We start from the raw sequence: 15,305 nt of genomic DNA, 5'->3' as shown, positions 1-15,305 counted from the left end.
TCTTCCATTTAATAAAATCTATTTGCAGTATTACTTAACTTTCCATATTTGCATATTTATTTCCCTGTCTGTAAACACTCTAATCATGACCTTCTAAAGTCATAAGCTCTATCCTATATGTCTTTGTATTCCACATTTTAAACAGAGCAGAGACACATTCAATATACATTGGATTGGTGACAAATGAAGAAAAAAGATTTCTGAAACTGTGGTAATGATGCATACATATAGATTCAATGTCTGAATATTTTTTATTTCAATGTAGACAGGAATTTATGGAAGCCACATTATCTTTACAAAGTTAGTAGGGAGAATTCATAATGTGTAGTTGAATAGAAGTAGCATATAATGTACTAAATGTTGAAACAAATAGCAATTTAATATATAACATAAAAAATCTCCCAGGTACCTAGATCATCACAATTAGGTAGTTGGAAAGATGAATTATTACTGCCAAGATATTAAGTGTCATTGTGTAGAAACTGAAACTTCTAAACATTTATAAACCTCTCAGTGTTCATATTAATTATTTTAAATGAGCAGATCCTCCAATGAAATATGAGCACCTTGAGGCCAGATATCATATGTTCTCAACTGTAGGTGGATATCTCAAATTGGACTGCTCATGAGAATCACAGAAGAGGCTTGTCGCAAATACTGATTGATGCTGGGCCCACTTCCCCAGATTCTGATTCAGTAGGTCTAAAATAGTGCCCTTGGAGTTGCATGATAATTGTCACTTCATGTGATTTTGTTAAATGGCCCTTGTGCCCCATTAGAGAAACACTAGGGCTCCAATACATTTTAATAGACATTACAAAGTGACATAATAGACTTTAAATGAATGAATGAACGATTGAACAAATTCAGAGGCAAAACAAGCAATTGAGCCAAAATGAGTATGTGTAGTTAAAACCTGGAAGAAAATTTACCAGTTCCTCTTATAAATGCATACATGTACCTTGAAGGTTTTTGTAGGAATTTGAATGTCATGCTTGTTTATTTGTTCCAAACTTTTAGGGGTTTTATTTTGAAGTCTTCTGTGGTATTATCTAATCAACTAGATTTGTATATTTCCATCTTAAATACTTTTTAGTGGGTAAAGTCCAAGAAAAATTTTTGGAGGGTCTATTGCTCTATATGAATATCATCAGTCAGGAAACAAAAACACAAAGTGGGTTAGTGAGTCAGGTTCATTGAGTAATGTTTATGACCACAGACGAGTTTCAATGTTATGAGCTTGTATTGAGCAGAGAGTCAGTCCCAGTTACAGGCCCCTACATAGCAACGTGATTGGGAAGCAGTAGTCAGAAGGTAATTTGCAGGCAGTGGGGCATCTACAATTGTTTAAAGGGAAAGTAATAAGAAACAAAACAAAATGATACAAGGGTAAGTACATCCTGTTGATTCAACCCAGCATTACAGGAGAATAAGAGGAACAATTCCTGTTAAAATTTTTGAAGTAAACATTGCTAGTGAAGATATCAAACATTCAGAATATGCCATTACCAGTTACCTAGCATTTACTGAAAAGAGGAGAGTTTTCTTTGTTTTTAAACAAACAAACAATGCAATAATTTATGGTGATTAATTTAGCTGCTCTGAGTTGTTTTCTTCACAAATTTACTTAATAAAAAGGCCATGTGGTAAGTCCTTATTATGTTTATTTGGAAGGCAAAAATAAGTTATATTACAATTACTGGGTCCGTGGGTACATGGCAGAAAAGCCAAACAAAAAAACAAAACATCAATTCTTATTTGGACTGTGTAAATATGGTTTATCCTAGTCTTGTACATGAGTTTAGGCTTCACAATTTTGAAAAATGTATATTACTATTGCATATTGTTTGTTGTCTTGCGCATGTGTATATCCTCATACATGCTTTTATTGACATGACAAGATGGCAATAAAAAGTGAAGAAATGTATGAATACATAATGGCAAAACTTCGTCTTTCTAATTGTGGCTTTTCAAAACATAGTTTTGACCCACTTACACTGGAATCACCTGTCGTAGTTTTTATGGATATTGGGGGAGGTCATCCAGAGGATGTGAATGCCAGTTGACCAGCAAGCTGGACCCAGACAATCAGAGGCTCCGCATCCCCTTCTCTGACCTTGGAATGTGTGTTCTGTCCACATTTCCCACAGTGGGAGTTATTTTCAAGGATGCAGTCTTGAGAGAGCAAGGTTTCAGGATACAAGTTTAATATATAAAAGTCAATCTCTTTCCTATATGCCAGCAATGAACAAGTAGACTTTGATTTAAAAACACAGTATGATTTAGGTTAGCTTCCCCTAAAAGAAATAGTTGGGTATAATCTAACAAAAAAGGTATGAAATTGATATGAGGAAAACTACAAAACTCTCATGAAAGAAAAAAATAAGAAGTATTGTTAAATAAATGGAGATATATTTTATGTCCATGGATAGGTAAAACACAATATTGTCAGTTCTTCTCAACTTTATCAATGGAATACCAATCAAAATCCCAAAAGGTTATTTTGTAGGCATTGAAAAACTTGTTTTAAAGTTTGTATGTAGAGGCAAAAGACGTAGAATAGCCAACACAATATTAAAGGAGAACAAATTAGGAAGACTGACAGTACCCTACTTCAAGATTTACTATAAAGCTATAGTAATCAAGGCAGTGTAGTATTGATGAAAGAATAGACAAATATACCAATGGAACAGATTAGAGAGCCCAGCAATTGTTTCTCATGCATGTAGTCAACTGACCTTTGACAAAGAAGTAAATATAATACAATGGAGAAACATTTGTTATTTCCACAAATGGTGCTGGAACAAATTGACAACCACATGCCAAAAAAATGACACAGATATTACACTCTTAGGTAAAAGTAACTCAAAATGGATCACAGACCTAAATATAAAGCTATAAAATTCCTAGAAGGTAACACAGAAGAAAATCTAGATGACATTAGGTATCTTAGGTATCTTAGGCTGTGACTTTAGGTATAACACCAAAGTTGTGAGTGATGAAAGAAATAATTTATAATATGGATTTCAAAGTAATTAAAAACTTCTAAACTGTGAAAGACACTGTCAAGAGAATGAGAAGACAAGTAATAGCCTGAGAGACAATATTTGCAAAAGACTTATTAATAGGGGACTGTTATCTAAAATATACAAATAACTCTTAAAACTCAACAATAAGAAAACAAATAACCTGATTTTTAAAAATGGACAAAAGACCTTAACAGACACCTCACCAAAGAAGACATACATATGGACATAAACATATGAAACAATTTTCATCATTATGTGCCGTTAAGGAAATGCAAATTAAAACATCAGTGAGGTACCATTACACACCTAATACAATGGTGATAGTCTGAACACTGACAACACCAAAACCTGGCAAAAATGTGAAGCAACAGAAATTCATTCATTGTTGGTGGGGATGCAAAATGGTACAGCCACTTTGGAAGACAATTTAGCAGTTTCTTACAAAACTAAACAGACTCCTAACATAAGATCCAGCAATCACACTCCTTGATATTTATTTCAAGGAGTTGAAAACTTATGTCCACACAAAAACCTGCACGCAGATGTTTATAGCAGTTTTATTCATAATCACCAAACCTTGAAAGCAACCAAGATGTCCTTCAGTAGGTGAATGAATAAACAGTGGCACATCCAAATAGAGGAATATTATTCAGCACTAAAAAGAAATGAGCTATCAAGCCATGGTAAGATGTGGAGGATCCTTAAATGCCTTTTACTAATTGAAGAAACCAATCTGAAAAAAATTGCACACTGTATGAATCCAGTTATATGACTTTTTGGAAAAGGCAAAATGTGGAAACAGTAAAAAGATCAGTGGTTGCCAAGGTTGAGGGGAGGGAGGGTGAATAGGTGGAACAGAGAGGATTTTTAGGGCAGTTAAATTATTCTGTGCAGTACTACAATGATGGATACATATCATCATACATGTGTCCAAACCCATAGAATGTACAACACCGAGTGATCCCTAACGTAAATTACGTACTTTGAGTGATAACGTGTCAATGTAGGCTCATCACCTGTAACAAATGCATCATTTTAATACAGAATGGTGCTAGCTGGGGAGGCTGTGTGTGTCAGGAGGAAAAGGGTACATGGTAACTGTCTACTTTCTTAATTTTACTATGGACCTAAAACTGCTCTAGAAAATAAAGTCTACTTAAAAGGAAAAAATGTGTTACTGTGCATCAGCTGTGTTCTAGACTACCCTACTTACAAGCATCTGGGCCACATGTTTGAATAAGATTATTGTATACAGGGATCACGTTGCTATGGCAATTTGCCTGAACATTCCCCAGTTACCTATGTGCCTTCAGGGGAGGTCATAGGTAAGCACATGCAACTGAGCCATTCTCAAGAGAACCGAGAGTTTAAATGAACCCTGAAACAATCGTTTCTGAGAAAGATGTGTCAATTCTGGATATGCTCTTTTCTTTCCATAAGCAAATTTAGCTGACAAATTTCTTCCCATTTCATGTCAGAGTAGCAGTATTATAAAAGAAGGGAGATAATGGCAATTGCAATGAAATTATTAAAGTCCATGCTGTAAAACAGGGGTTGTGCTAATTCCTCTTCTCTGATCCTCTGAAATGAATAACATTCAAATTGCATAAAAATATCTATCATTCACTTTTTTAATGACAGATTTTATTTTCACATATGTATATTCTGCAAATATCACTGTAATGATTTCATTGTAAAACATCCTGGACAGTAATCTCATACTTCTACACATCAGAGGCAAGTCCCATTTCTAGTGTATTCTTTTTAGAATGGCATCTTTTTTTTTCCCAAATATTAGAGAGTATACATTCTTTCATTAAATATTTTCATAAATTCTTAACTTGTTCCTTTTTGCATCAATTTAATTTTTTCTTATATAATTATCATATGTGATAAAACGTTCTATTTAATCACGATGCTTGAGGCTTTTTCATATGCATGAATTAGATGAATCATTTATTATCATATTATTATAATTTCTTTTGATAAGAATAATTTTCATTCCTATTTAGCTTCAGGAAAATTCTCCTAAATTCCCTCAATTATATGTTCACAAGTTTTGAAAGTAGGGAGATCTCTTTTCCTGGGGCCTGTGGCTCTCCTCTCAGAGCATTGCATATGCAATCAATTCAGTGAAAAAAAAAAGAAGTGGTTAAGTGTTCTATATTCAAAACAACTGATTGACTAATCCTTTCCACTTTTAAAAGACTATCTTTTCAACTTGGATATACAAACCCATTTTCTCCCATTATATCAACGTATTGTCTGCAAAAGTGTTTGTCAAGCTCTATAGTTGGCAGTCATTATAAATGGCACTGTCCCGTGAATTGTGCTGCTAACTAATTAAGTGTGAGTTTGATTGAAGCCATTGGTGTCTTTCTCAAAAGTGACATGATCCAACTATTTTGAATAAAAGTAAAAAGGTGGTTGTTAAATGGTGACCTATGTTTGGAGTAGCAAATATATTTATATTGTATATTTATATGAATATAAAATATAAATATAAACACATGTATGCTTATATGTTTATATGCTTATGTTTAATATGGCTAATGTATATGAGGACAATTTTTTATTTTAAGACATGTTTGATAGTCCTTGCATAAACTTGACCTGCTAGAAAATGTGTTTCAGTTTCTAAATTTAAGGCTTTATTGACAAAGCTATCTAATTTATGTGTGCGTGTGTGTGTTTACCTACACATAACTACATATGGATATATAACATTTTGTATCTCTTTATTGAATCCAGTATTAATTAATGAGAAAGTGCATTAAATGTCTTTTTTGGTACTACAAGACAAAGAATGTGACTTTTACATGCAAGTTTTAGAACCAATCTCATCACTTTCTTTATTTTGCTTGTGTACTTAGATCTAGTTCTTATTGTAGTTGTTATTTCCTGACAAAAAGTCAGTTTCTTAGTCTTGATAAATGTTAAAATCCCTCCTGCCTGTAATCTTTGTTCAAGTGTCTACACTCCACCAATGTTTTTCATCATCAAACTTTGACAACCCTGTCAGAAAACTATGTAAATTGTTCTGTAAGGAGGAAAATTAACCTCTGCTCAAAACATCTCAGCTGACACTTGTGAGGAGAATGAGTTGTGAAATATTCAGGCCACCAGCAGAAAGAAAGAGCAGGGGCTGCAGGGCTGCCCTCTAGAGGCCGGTGACTCCAAGGACCGCCAAGAGATGGGTATCTTCATTTGCCTCTAATAGATTGGTTTGGGATGCGTGGTTATAAATAAATATTTCGATGAGACAGTTTTAATAACATTGTCAAGGTACTGTTTGTCTCAGAAGCCTGGTGTTCTCTCAAAAGCATTTCAGTTAAAACTACTTTTCTTAAAATAAAAAAGAAAAAAGAGAGAGATACCTATGTTGCTTCTCATTTAATGTATAATCCATACTGTTTTGTTTAAAATATGTATTACAGGAGTTATTAGAACTGCCTTACATAATATGGACAGAGAAGCCAGAGAACATTACTCAGTGGTCATTCAAGCCAAAGACATGGCAGGGCAAGTTGGAGGGCTGTCGGGATCCACCACGGTCAACATCACCCTGACAGATGTCAATGACAACCCCCCACGGTTTCCTCAAAGTACGTACCTGTTTCTTCTGATTTGCACTTATCACTATTCATTTATGTAAAACAGATTGAAGTACAGTTGACCCTTGAACAACACAGATTTGAGCTGCAAGGGTCCACTTTTACATGGATTTTTCTCAGTAGTAAGTACTACAGGACTACATGATCAGATCTGTGGTTGGTTGTATCTGCAGATACTGAGGAACCTGGCTACAAAGGGCCGACTATAAGTTATATGCATTTTTGGACAGCATAGAGGTTGGACGCTCCTAACCCCCATGTTGTTCAAGGGTCAACTATACTTGAACATATAATATCATGTTACTATTATCTTAAATGGGAATATTTTGTTTTGTATAGTCTTCCTTTTATACACAAGACTAAAGAAATCACTCCATCTGTGGTCTCCTGAACCTGGTAGATAACTGTCATTGTGTTAGATATCCATTTCAGTTGGCATCACAGTTAAATACTAAAAATGAGATAGTGGTACTAAGGAATGATATCCTGCATTTGCTGAAGTAGTTATGTATCACTAAGGAATTCATGGAGATATTCATGATACATTTTGATATGGGCATTCTACTCTTGCAAAATAGTCAAAAATGCACGCTTTGTGACTGAAATTTTAAAAAAATCCTGCAGGTTAGGAATGAACACTTTTCACATACACACACACACAAACACGCCATCCAACCACAGGGTACGGCTAATATAATAAAGTCTGATCTCAAAGTAGAATATGAACCTTGTGAATACAGAGCACAAACTATCAGGCAATTCAAGGGGAGAGAGTGTCAGTTCTGTGAGCTCAGAATGAAATGGTGTTTATGACACCTTCAGAAAGGGAAAGAAACATATATGAGTATTTCTAATGTGGCAGAAACTGTGGATGGCATTTTATAGAATAACCATTAATTATCATAAAAGTCCTGTAAGGGAACTGTCCTTCTTACACATGCCGTTTAAAAACTGTAACGAAGTAGACAGCGTGGGATGTCAATAAAGGCTCTCCACAAGTCAGTATGAAAGGCCGTCCCCAGCCTTATCTCTCAGCATCGCTCTCAGTACACTCAGTACACAATGGATACTGCCTGTTCCGAAAACATAACAGTTTGCACATCCTTAAATCAGCCCAGAATTTTCCACACTCACATTCCTTTGTTTAAAAGCCCACTTACAAGTTTCTCTGAACTCTGTTGCAGAATTAGCAGAGAGTTAATTAACCCTCGTTCCTGTTGCATAGCACTTTCCCATGAACGTTTATGCTATATTTATTTCGAGAGGTGCATATCTCCCCTACTGTGAGTCCCTCTAAGTATGAATGATGCTTGATTTGTCTTTGTAACCTTAAATATTCAGATCGTTGCCCAGCCCTGGATAAATGATTACTAAATGAATGAGTAAATTAGTCGAATTTAAATACTCTGTCAAACTACTATTGTTAAAAGACCATTGTTAACGAAATGCAGGACTAATTCATAGTTAGGTAAAGCCACTTTAAAATATCGATTCTAAGGATAAGATTATGTGACCTGGTTCTTTTATGTGGCTTTTGCTCCATGAAGAAAATATGTTTGAAAGAAAATTATAAATCATAGATAAGTCCACATTATTAAGCCATGAAGTATAATTAAATTTCAAGTCATTTTACAAGATTACAGTGTACTTTTGTATTCATTTTATCCCTTATTCCACACAATATACATATACACATATTTCATTATGAGAAAAGTGCTGTTGAACTCAGCTGAATATAAACTTTATTATAATTTACAACACCAACCTTATTTTCAACCTACCTTATTTTCAAATAGATTCTACCACCACTATTTTAAAGATATATATTAATATTATAACCCTTATTATAATAGAGTGAAAAACTCAAACTCTACACAGTAGGGGCTCAATAAATGCTTGATCTTGGTACAAATAATATCTCCCATTCTTTCTCTCCCTCCTTCTCTCCATAAACTGATTTTTAAATTGACAAGTCCATTAAAACTGATTTTAGAAATCAACAGAAAATTATAATGGTGATGAATATAGAAAACCATATTCCTAATTTATTTTGATTGATGATAGGTGCTGAAGCATCAGTTCATAGGAAAAACAATTGTTTTACCTGACAAGGACACAGAATAAACGTACACTCATTGAATGAACTCGTTATATCCAATGGGATCTACATGTCTTCAGTCTGTAGCAGTCTGTGCAGAATGACTGACAACTGTCAATCCTGCCACATGTTGAGATGCTCTTAGTGTTTTGAAACAGAGGCAGTACACACCCGGAACCTCACACTCTGATTTGTTTAAAAGATATTTTATTGTGCACTCATATTGCACTAAACACATTGCTGCTTTCAGAATGATTTGGTGTCACCATGGCAAGAGTAGCTTGCAGTAAAGTAGTCTTTAATTTTCCCACAAGCATTATAACTCACCAGGTGGCTAGATATATAGTGGGAAACTTTGCAAACCGCATGGAGGAAAAAAAAATGATGTACTATGAGGACCTGTGTTCATGAAGCACCATGAAATGCACCATGAAATCTATATACAGTTCAAATTCTATAAAGATCAGTCATCAAACAGACCCAGTAGTCTAATTGTTTCTCTTAAGATGTTTTTGTTGTGTTTCGTTTACAGTTCTCCCTCTGACTTTTTTTTCTCTTCACTTGAGAGAGCCACATTTTACCATAACTGATTGACTCTGGTTTAAACATCTGGCACACAAAGCTTTGCAAAATATTCCCTCGTAGCATTAGTTAACAGTTGGATGGTATAATATTTTTCATCATTTTACTTTTTTTACTATATTGTTCTTATTTTTTTAAAGTTTTATTTAAGACACTAAGTTTTTATTGATTTGTTTTAATCTGGTTTCACATTTTTGTTGTTTATTTTTATTTACTATACTTATAATTAATTACTGGTACATTTCTATTTAAGTCTATCATCTTGCTACTTGTTTCTTTTGTTTCTTTTCTCTCTTTTCTTACTTTCTGTGAATTATTCATGTATTTAATTTTGTTCATTTTATCCTCCATCAATATTTTTTATTTTACTTTCTTCTATTTTTCTTTAATGTTTGCTCTAGATATTTCAATTTATTTCATTCCACTTTAAAATATAATTTATCACTTGAAAAATGGAATAACTTTAAACTTCAAAAATCTTTGATTTTTGCTATTTTTGTCATCTTATAAATTAAGCCTTATGTGAAATTGTAATTTTGTTTTGTTTTGTTTTGTTAAAGAATCATGTTTTAAGTCAATTATAATTTATCCTTCCTGGTGCTATTTATTCTTTCTTTATTTTCCGTTTTTCCTTCTATAGTCATTAATTGTTTTTAAAGGAAATTCTAAATTTTCTTTAAAAATCCCTTTCTGTTCCTTTAGTGCTAGTCTACTATCAATGATTTTTTTCCTTTTTAGTTTTTTTCATAGACATTCTTTTTCCTACATTTTTAAAAGGGTAATTTCCAATGGAAATGGAATTCTAGCTTTAAGGATATTTTTTTCTATTTCAATAATTAATGATGTAATGTCTGCTGACCACAATCTTGTCTGTTAAAAAAATCAGTCTCAGTCTTATTATCATTTTACTATAGTTTATTCTACTTTAACGGATCTTTCTTATTTTAAGATATTCTTTGCTTAACTTTCCAGGAGTTTAACTATGTTGTACCTAGGAGGTATTTACTTTTTTAAGAATCTGCTTTTCAATTATAAGGCATTTTAAAGCTATCTTTTATTGAGTTCCAGGGAATTTTGGTCAGCATTTACTCAAATATTTCTTCTGTCTTATTTCCTCACTTCGTAACTACTGGTTCTGCAAAAGTATATGTTTGGTCTTTTAACTATGCACCATCAGTCTACTCTTCTATATATATATATTTTTTTTCTCTCTCTCTTTTTTAATCTAGCTATTTTATATTGACCTATATACTAGTTCACTAATCTTTTCCACCATGTTTATTCTCCAATTAAACTTGTGTATTAAATTTGTTAACTCTATGCTTCAGCATTGACATATTTTAGCTCTATCATTTTCCCTTGACTTATTAAATATACATTATTGGTATTTGCTACAATTTTTCACCTTTTTTCTATATGTTCTTAAGCCTTAATCTTAATTATTTCAAAATGCTTTCCTAATAATTCCTAAATCAACATCATATCTGGGTCTTTTTATTGCTTGTTTCCTTTTTGGTTTTGGTCATTTTCCATTTTTAAGCATATCTTATTATTATTGATTGAACATTATGGATAAACGATTGTAGAAGTTTCTGATTATGTCACCTTCCTCCACAGAGAGTTGTTTTTTTTTCTTGCAGATATGTAGAGTATGATTACCTAAATTAGTTAGACTTTGTTATAACTGGTCAATTTCATTTTTCCCCTTATTCCTGGGAAGTAGCTCTTACTCCTAAAAACTAATTTTTCTCTAATATCAACTGGAGTCACAAGCATTTACGAACTCTGATTCCTGGTGCCTCATGCCTGCTGAAATGTCTGCTTAGGTCTTTTGTCTTCCAGCTTTGCTTTCTTTGAGTCTCCACATATGCAAATGTAGTATATATATATATATATATCTATAATTATCACAGGGAAAATTGCATTCAGATTTTGGGGTTCATTTCTCTGAAGTTTCTTCTTTGTGCCTTTATTTTCATTTCAGCTACTGTGCCAGCCTCCGTTTCACAAAGTATGTAATTTTTGTTTGGTCTCTTTTCCATAACACAGCATATTAAAAAAATGCCCTGAGTCACTGAGAATGTAAAACTCATCTTGTTATGCTTCCTTTCCCTCAAGGACCATACCTCATCCAAGCCTCGCTGCATTGAATTCTCTCCAATGGCAGTCATTTTATGTATGTTGTGCAGCTTGTATAGTTGTATTTGATGGGAGACTTAGTCAGATATATACAATTCCATCAAGTCCAGAATGGAAAGATCACTCCATTTGTTTAAGTTGAAATATCATGGAAGATACTTAAATAAATAGTATACCAATTTGATATTTAACCTGGCTAAATTGAAAGTATACATTTTGACAGAGAGCTGGAATTCTCTAATTAATGGTAAAACAGGCAAGTTATTGGTCTATTATAAATAGTTTTTCATTCAACCTTATTAAAGACAAAATATATTTATCTATGTTATGAGATAATATACAAAATAAAGACAATTGAAAAAATTATTTTATTATATATTCATTCTATTAAACAAGATGCATACACCTGAAGAGAATATTCTTTCAGACAAGATAACAGCTATAAATAAATGTTTGTGGAATTCTTTTAAGGTTGGATATTTTGGAATAATTTGAAATTGCCTATTTAGAAACTAACTGGTTATAACACATCAATCATTTTATGATTTGTTTTAACCTATTTGGCTGTATGCTATGACAGAGTTGTAGGCTGATTTTTTTTTTTTTTTTTCTTATTCTGTTTTGTATAGATATGTGTGTTTATGGACATGGGCATATATTTCTTAGAAATGATTTGATTATTACTAGTTAGTCTTTACAAATCAATTTCTAATTCTTCATAGAATGCTGAAAAAAGTAGGAATGATTTTCAGTTGGGATTTATAAGTTTACAGTTTTTTCAGTTTTTTATGAGTCATGCTTATGATTAAAAGTGAGTGAGTGTTAAAAAGTGGCCCATTGTATCATTACTTTGAAGAAAAAAATTTGTACAGGAGAATCAGCTTTGCAATGCTGCATGTTGACACGTGATAACACAGAATGTAGGTTAAGCAATTTTAAAGGTATTATTCCCAATTACAGTGAATATTCTGATATAGGACAATTGTCCTTTTAATGTGTGGCATTTGAATAGCTGTAGACTTAGTCTTTTATTTTATTCATGTATTAAAAACATTGCAGGCAGAGCTTAACATAATTCTTAATGATTAGTATTCAATACAAGTGTCTTAGATTCAGGGAAATCCCAGATTCCTTGTGTGTCTTTTTTTTAAATTTGAAAGTAGCATTTCCAATGTATACTATATCTGCATAAAACAATTTAATGTAGAGATTTTGAAACTCTCTGGTTAACCCTATGATGTCAGACATCCAGGATAAATCATATTACAGTATCTTAACCACTTACGTGTCAATCAACTTTCTCCCAGAATCATCTATAAATAAATATGTATCTTGTGTAAAGGTGGTCACTTTCCCAAGTAAATATTATTCATGTAATAAAAATATTAACTAGTCAGAATAAATGTAATGATCAGTTGATTACAGTTCTTATAGGCTAGGGCATGGGGTTAATCTTAGGAAATGACTTATTTGCTCGCCTGGTAAAGCTACTGAAGCAAAGGTATGAGGTCTTTTAAAAAGCAATTAGAATCAAGACTATCCTGGGAAAAAAGTATATTAAAAGGGACAAGCTTCAATGAACCAAATTCTCTTTTATTATTCCCATCAAGTCTTCCTTTCTTAAATGTACTTCAGCTAATCATTAACATTTTATGATGGAGTCTAAGAAATTATTTGAAAAGGATCACATATGGTATATGAAATTATGGAATATTCAGAAAAAAATATGAAATAATATCTGTATCTCTATGTCACATAAAATTATGTAGTCTTAACACCAAAATAGGTAACATTAGCACTATTTAAAGGTATCTTTAAAACTTGCTAATGAGGTAGAATATCACTTAGAAATTATTCACATATATTCAAACTAAGAAAAAAAAAGACTCTACTAATGTACTATAAACAATTTGATACCTAAAATTCAATAATACACATTGCACCACCTCATAGCTCAGCAAGTCTAAGCTTCACAACCAGGCATTTAAATCATAAATGTTCCAGTATATTTAACTTTCCCAGATAAGGAGAAATTCTATCTTAAAAGAATTTAAGGCATCAAAAATGCTATAGACTCTGTAGTAGACATTTGGTGTAACAGATGTTTCATTCATAGAAAAAATTGTCTCTACACACTTTCTAATTTTTTTCCATGGAAAATATCTTATAGTTGCCAAGAGTGAACCAACCTTCATGATATTTACAAAAAAAGAAATGTAGGTGTATACATAATCAACATTTTGACAGCAATTAAGTAGCTAATATTAAAAAGGAGCTTAAATTTAGAGGAATGAGGAAAAACAATTTGAAGACTTGTTTGATATGACAAGTCTAGTCTGTATAAGCTGGCACCAGCTATAGAACTCAGAGCCTCCTTCTTTCCAATATAGCCACCTCTTCAGCTAGGGAGCTTCCCCTCTTGCATATTTGCCTAGGTGCTGTAGTGCTCTCTGTCTCCTGACCTTGAAAATATAGAGAACATTATAGGAGTGGGAGTTCCTTTCTACGGGAGCTCTGTTGTAGAGTTCTGTGAAGCCTAAATGTCATACTCTGGAAAAATAAGAGATTAGGGAATTATGTGCATTCTGCTACTGATGTAATTATAAGTTTTCCTTCAATAAATTTTAATTTATATTTTCATGTGGTTGTAGTAGTGTGAGTGAATCTGCACTTCAAGTGGGAAATTTGCAAGCTGATGTTGTGAGAGCCCAGAGAGAGTATAAGGCAGGATGTAGGCACTGGGAGCTAGCATCTTAGCTTGTTAGCCCTGGAGAAAGGAGGAAGTATATAATTACAGGAATTTATTAGAGATGTTACTAGAGTTAGGTGTCTGGCATGAAACCAGGGCTTGCTCTGAAATGAAAAATGGAAAAACTGTACTTATCAATCAGCAGAAGATGCAACATAGACATTGACATTGGGGGAATAGATTGGACACAGCTGAATACAGAGTAAGTAAACTGGAAGACATGTTTGAAGAAAATTAACCAGAATGCATCTGAGAAGCTGAAGATTAGAGAGAGAGAGAGAGAGACAGAGAGAGAGAGAGAGAGAGAGAGAGAGAGAGAAATATGTACCAAAGGAAAAAAAGCTTCAATGTACAATCATAGGACTTTCATATGAAGACACCAAAGAAAATGGTGAGGCAGTGTTCAAAACAAAAAAGTAGACTAAGAGTTTTCAAGAATAAATACAGACATGAACCCTTAGATAAACAATTATTAGAAGCTCCAAACAGAGTGGAAAAATACTATCACCTAGATGTGTTATTGTGAAGTTTAGAATTCCAAAACCAAAGAGAAAACCATTTAACTCACTATGAACTTATCATCAACAAAAGCAGAGTACAGATGACAATAGAGAATTGTCTTCAAAATTGATGAGAAGGGGGAAAAACTGTTACTCTAGTAATCTTTAACACGCTAAATTGCATTAAAAATGAAGATGATATAAAGATACATTAAAACAAAAAGAATGAATTCATTGTTCAGAGAACCTCATTGGAAAACTACTTAAGATGTTTGTGTCAGAGGCTGCAATCATTATACAACATTCATTCTCATTTGTCTTCCTCAGAGAATTCTGTTTGGAATAGTATTTTACTGACTTCTCATCCTCAAATACTTGGTGTCTCTCTTACCTTCCCTGGTAGATTTAATTGTTTTCTCCCTGTCTCTGCCATGCTTTCCAGTGATTAGAAGATATTTTCCCATTGCATTTATGATTCACCAGTTAATTTGACCAAGGCACCACCAACAACAAATTGTGTGGATTTGTGTTTGAAGAAAAACAAAGTATGAAATAATGCTTATAGGATGCTAGAAGGTGACTGTGTTTTGCTTT

The 15,305-nt window shown here is 33.0% G+C and overlaps 1 protein-coding gene across 2 annotated transcripts in view; it reads left to right on the top strand.

Annotated features, from left to right (window-relative positions):
- The window catches only part of CDH18 (cadherin 18), a 324,131-nt gene that overhangs the window by 185,921 nt on the left and 122,905 nt on the right, over positions 1 to 15,305 (top strand). For both annotated transcript variants that reach the window (XM_061187670.1, XM_061187671.1), the window contains one exon: positions 6,467 to 6,634. In XM_061187670.1, the coding sequence (XP_061043653.1) occupies positions 6,467 to 6,634 (168 nt within the window). The remainder of the gene's footprint in view (positions 1 to 6,466; positions 6,635 to 15,305) is intronic.

The sequence above is a fragment of the Eubalaena glacialis genome, chromosome 4 (assembly GCF_028564815.1).
Source record: "Eubalaena glacialis isolate mEubGla1 chromosome 4, mEubGla1.1.hap2.+ XY, whole genome shotgun sequence".
Taxonomy (NCBI): Eukaryota; Metazoa; Chordata; class Mammalia; order Artiodactyla; family Balaenidae; genus Eubalaena; species Eubalaena glacialis.
This window is presented reverse-complemented; position numbering and strand designations above follow the sequence as displayed.